Genomic DNA, 5,178 nt, shown 5'->3' on the forward strand with positions numbered 1-5,178 from the left:
TGCCCCTTTCCCGATCCCACCCAGGTTCCACCCATTCCATGCCCTTGTGGACTCTATCTTCCCCCTTCCCCTACAAAAGGAATGACCCCACCCTTTGGCTCATTCTCTGATTGTAATAAAAATTGGTGGTGGTTAATGGCGCCTGGGTGGCTCAGTTGGTTAAACATCGAACTAGTGATTTCAGTTCAGAGATCTCGAGGTTCGTGAGTTCGTGCCCCACTGACAGAATCTGGCTTGGGATTCTCTCTCTCTCTCTCTCTCTCTCTCTCTCTCTCTCTCTCTCAAAATAAACAAACTTTAAAAAAAATGGGTAGTCGTTAGAATGACCAGCCAATACTCATAGCACTTGCAAAGAACCCAGCATTGGTCTAGGATCTTTACCTCTGGGAAGTTGGTAAAGCCCTGCCAATGATCCCCTGCTGTAGACACTACTTTTATCGCCTCTTTTTACTTAGGAGAAAAATGAAGCACAGAGAGGTGGTGTTTGAGGTCACATAGCAGTTAATGACAGCTGAGATTTGAAGCCATATGGGTCCAGCTTCAGAGACCAAGCCCTCATCCACTATGCCATACTCTCTTGCTTTATAGAGTACCTCATATGTTATCCTCTCTGCCTGACACATTTGCATTTTAATATTCATTTATTTTTGAGAGAGAGAGAGAAAAAGAGATTGGGCATGAGTGGGGGAAAGAGATACAGAATCCAAAGCCAGCTCCAGGTTCTGAGTGGTCCACACACAGCCTGATGCAGGACTTGAACTCACTAACTGTGAGATCATGACCTGAGCTGATGTTTAACTGACTGAGCCACCCAGATGCCCCTAATACATTTGTATTTTAACAAGGCCTTTCAGGAAACCTTTCAGGAAGGTATGATTAAAAGTGACTAGAAATATTTGGGGTGAGTGTAGGGGCAGGCCTTCCCAGGCTAGCTCTACCCTGTGGCTGCCAATTAATGTTTCCTCACTTGCCCTCAGATGCTAACTGAGGTTCTTAATGATGACCTCGAGGCATTGCAGTTTCCTGAAACTGTCTTCTGAATCATCAAAGATTAAGCTGTGCACTGCCTGGTTCATTTATTAAATAAGTACTTACTGGGTGCCCATCACCAGGCACCCAATATTGGCATCCTGCCTTGATCAAGCGGAGGTTTGATGGGAGAAACAATGTCAGTGTAACAATCCTGCAGTAAGTGTAAGATTGCAGCTGTCACAAAGGCATCTTAAGGTGAGATGCCTGGTGCCCTGAGAGCATACTAAGGGTCTGATGGAGCAGAGTGGGAGTCAGGAAAGACTGAGGAGGGACTGACTGGAGATCCTGAAGCATGAGGATTAACTAGGTGAAGAGGGGAAGAACATTCTAGTCGGGCAGAACATGCAAAACCCTGTAGTAATAGCATGGTAGATGGGAGGCCAAGGGAGCTGGAATGAAGAGAAGAAGGAGGAAGAAGTTGAAATCAGCTGGTAGGACTGACTGCACAGCACTTGATAAACCAAGTGAAAGTTTTGCTTTGTCCTAAGAGTGAGAGGAAGCCCAGAAGGGTTTGATTGGATTTGCATTTTGAACCCATCACTCTAGCGAAAGTGTGGAGAATGATTGGTCAGTGTGAGTTTTTGTATTCCAATGCCAAGCATTTTCGAACATGAAGCCTGACAGACGTTATCATTGACTTTCACCTGTAAAGTCTCCCACCTGGTCCAGAGCACTGCATATTGTTCTGTTGACTAGACTGTGTTCACACTGGGACATAGACCCTTCCAGGGCAGAGCCACCTACTTTTCAGGTGAGTGACTTGGGCAGTGCATTCACTTACCGGAAAAAAGACTTTAAGAAGATTTAGGGGCGGCTGGGTGGCTCAGTTGGTTAAGCACCCAGCTTCCGCTCAGGTCATGATCTCACAGTTCACGGGTTCGAGCCCTGCATTGGGCTCTGTGCTGACAGCTAGCTCAGAGCCTGGAGCCTGCTTCAGATTCTGTGTCTTCCTCTCTCTCTGACCCTCCCCTGCTCACAGTCTCTCTCTGTCTCTAAAAAAATAAATAAAAAACATTAAAAAAATTTTTTAAGATTTACAATCATCCACCCTACTTCTTTTTACATAAATACCCTGTGCTTGGTGTTGTTTTAGAGCAATGCTACCTTATTTAGCCCCCACCACAGTCCTGGGAGGGAGATGTTAGTATTATTCCTGTCAGTCAGGTTCAGAAAGGTTCAATAATGTGTTCGGGTCATTCCACTACTTAATTTCCAGGAAGAGGACCCAATGCTTCTTGACTCCAGGTCCATCCCAAACATCCCCAAACCCCTTCCTTTTTAATTTTTTTTAAAAAGGTTTATTTATTTATTCTGAGAGAGAGAGAGAGAGAGAGAGAGAGAGAGAGAGAGAGAGAGAGAGAGAGAGAGAGGCAAGCAAGGGAGGGGCAGAGAGAAAGAAAGAAACCCAAGCAGGCTTAGCACTGTTAGCACAGAGCCCAACGTGAGGCCTGAGCTCATGAACCCTGAGATCAGAGCCTGAGCCAAAGTTGGACGTTTCACCAAAAGAGCCGCCCAGGCACCCTCTAAAATTCCTTAAATAAACCTATGCCAGTTGTAAGTGGAGCCCTTCCTACAGATTCCCTCTTTAAGAAGGAGTGCACTGTGGTAAATTTTCACTACTGCCACACCTACTCTGAACTCTAGGAACAGTTACCAAAGACCAGAGGCACGCCTTCCTCTTTCTAGTTACTTGCTTGCTCATTGGGGTGTGCCAGTAGTCCTCTTCCATCCCCTAATGGCTTGCCAAGCATAAAATTGGCCTAAAAATAATCTTAGGTGATTAACACCTGTCTTTTCTCCTCCAGTTTTATTCAAGTAGCCTGGTAACTAATAGTACAAGTTTATCAAAGCAGTGATGGTGCCTTAAAAGCTTTATTGCTCCATGAAGTTCAAGACAAATTACATTTAAAAAGCAAGTCTAATACCCTATATGTAGGAAATATTTTTTCCTAGCAACACACATGGACTGCAAATACCTTTTGCCTAGGGAAATAGTAGTATTGTCAAAAACGATATCATTGACATTTTTTTGCTCAATGTTCTACATTTTCTTTTCTTTTTTTTTTTTTTTTTTTGAAATGAGGAATGGGATAAATCAGACAGGTTCTTAGAACTTGAACCTTTGTAGGAGATGAGGGGGAGCCAGGGTGGCACAAATAAGAACTGAGGTGTTTCTGCTCTGGCATCGGAAGGTGGGATAAAGCCCTAAACTTCATGAGTGAGCTCTGTTTCGCCCTTTGCATTTCTCTTTCATAAAAAGTTATTATTATTGTTATTATGTGAGAGAAGGAGAAATAGAGAAGGAGAGAGAGAGAGCAGGCATGAGCAAGGAAGGGGCAGAGGGAGAGGGAGAGACAGAATCCCAAGCAGGCTCCACATCCACTGTGGAGTTGGATTTGGGGCTGGATCCCAACCACTTTGAGATTCCCTCTTTAAGAAGGAGTGCACTGTGGTAAATTTTCACTACTGTCACACCTTCTCTGAACTCTAGGAACAGTTACCAAAGACCAGAGGCACGCCTTCCTGAGCTGAAATCAAGAGCCCAACACTCAATTGACTGAGCCAACCAGGCACCCCTGCATTTTTTAATACTCATATTAAACACTGAGGAGGGGGTACCTGCCAGGCTCAATTGGAGGAGCATGTAACTCTTGATCTCTAGGTGGTGAGATTGAGCCCCACATTGGGCTGTAGAGATGACTTAAATAAACTTTAAAAAATGGTTATTTTTAAAATAAATAATTTAAAAATAATTTTAATAAATAATCAACATTTAAGAAAGGCCAGTAGCAAAGGGTCTTGGGATGGGCATGGAGAAGATGAGGAAAAGGTGAAATGGAACATTTATGCATTAATGGGAGGTAGGAAGAAGGTAAGGCGGGAGAAAACAGATCAGAGAAGGGTCTGTAAGAGGAAAAGAGAATGGTTGGAGATGAACTGGGAAAGTAAGGAGAAAACAGTGAGAAAGCAGAGAGAAGAAAGAGATGCTTGCATGGGAGAGAATATTCTTCTATCCTTACCATGAAAGATCCGGCATCCCTACCAAGGACCTTTCTGATGATCTTGTCTCCTTACCACTCAGCTCCAGTCAGACTAACTTCCTTGGCTTTAGGACCCTCCCTTTGCTGTCCTTCCTGCAGGTGTCTACCTTCAGTGCTCTATCTATTCAAGGGGTCTCTCAATCCACACCCTACATCAAATAGCACCTCCCTCCTCTCTTTTTATCCGACTGTATTCTTAAAGCCTCAATCACCACCCACCGCACAATTTGTGATTGTCTCCCTCCTCCCCCGAAGGTAAATTCTATGAGTGCAAGGGTCTTCATTTTCTTCGTTGATACATCTCCAGGACTACCTGACACATTCACGTGGGGGGAGAGAGGGGATGTGGTGCTCAACACACGTTGAAGGACTCAAGGAGTGGGTGTAGGTGGGTGGAGAGGGTGTTCCGGAGGGGTGTTTGGGGGGATGCTTCCAGCTCATCCCAATACCACTTTTTCTCTCCTTCCTTGGATTTCCCTCCCCTAGGAGGCTAGGGGAGGGAAATTAGTTCAGCTCAAATTCTAATTAAAAGTGCAAAAGCGAGAAGTACTGAAAGGTACAGAACATTGCACACACGCAAAAGTGAGAGTGAAAAGAGAAGGCTAGCAGGCGTCACTCTGTCAGCTCTCTCCCTGATCCCCCCACGTTGGGGCAAGGCTCTGCTCGCACGCGCCTCCGTCGCCCCTGTCGCGTTTCACAGTCACCACCACTTCGGCGGAGGCCAGGCCCGCCTTCTGCCGCCTTCGCCCGTCAGATTCCCCAGCCCCGCCTGGGCCGAGGCCCCTGCACGCGCCCACGGGAGCCGCGAAGGCGACCGGGACTACAGCTCCCAGGCTGCCGAGCGCGGCGGCGCCTGCGCAGTGAGGCGGGAGGCGGCGGTCTGTTCTCCGCTGAGGAGGAGCGGGGCAGAGGAGGGAGGCAGTGGGTGAGAGTTCAGAGTTCAGCAGCAGCAGCCCGAGCCCATGATTCCCATATGCCCTGTAGTTTCTTTCACCTATGGTGAGTATAATGTATCCCGCCGAGGTCCCTGCCCGGCCCCTTCCCCGCCCCGGGGCCGCGGGGAGGCGCGGGGGTTGGGGCTGGCTCCAGGGAGGAGGCGGCGGCC

General features: G+C 47.1%; 1 protein-coding gene across 1 annotated transcript in view; it reads left to right on the forward strand.

Moving 5' to 3' along the window:
- The first annotated feature begins 4,952 nt into the window (after positions 1 to 4,952).
- The window catches only part of ZFR (zinc finger RNA binding protein), an 83,368-nt gene continuing 83,142 nt past the window's right edge, over positions 4,953 to 5,178 (forward strand). The window contains exon 1 of the mRNA XM_029941039.1: positions 4,953 to 5,072. Coding sequence (XP_029796899.1) covers positions 5,047 to 5,072 — 26 coding nt within the window. The 5' untranslated portion in view covers positions 4,953 to 5,046. The remainder of the gene's footprint in view (positions 5,073 to 5,178) is intronic.

Source organism: Suricata suricatta, chromosome 6 (assembly GCF_006229205.1).
Source record: "Suricata suricatta isolate VVHF042 chromosome 6, meerkat_22Aug2017_6uvM2_HiC, whole genome shotgun sequence".
In the NCBI taxonomy this organism is placed as follows: domain Eukaryota; kingdom Metazoa; phylum Chordata; class Mammalia; order Carnivora; family Herpestidae; genus Suricata; species Suricata suricatta.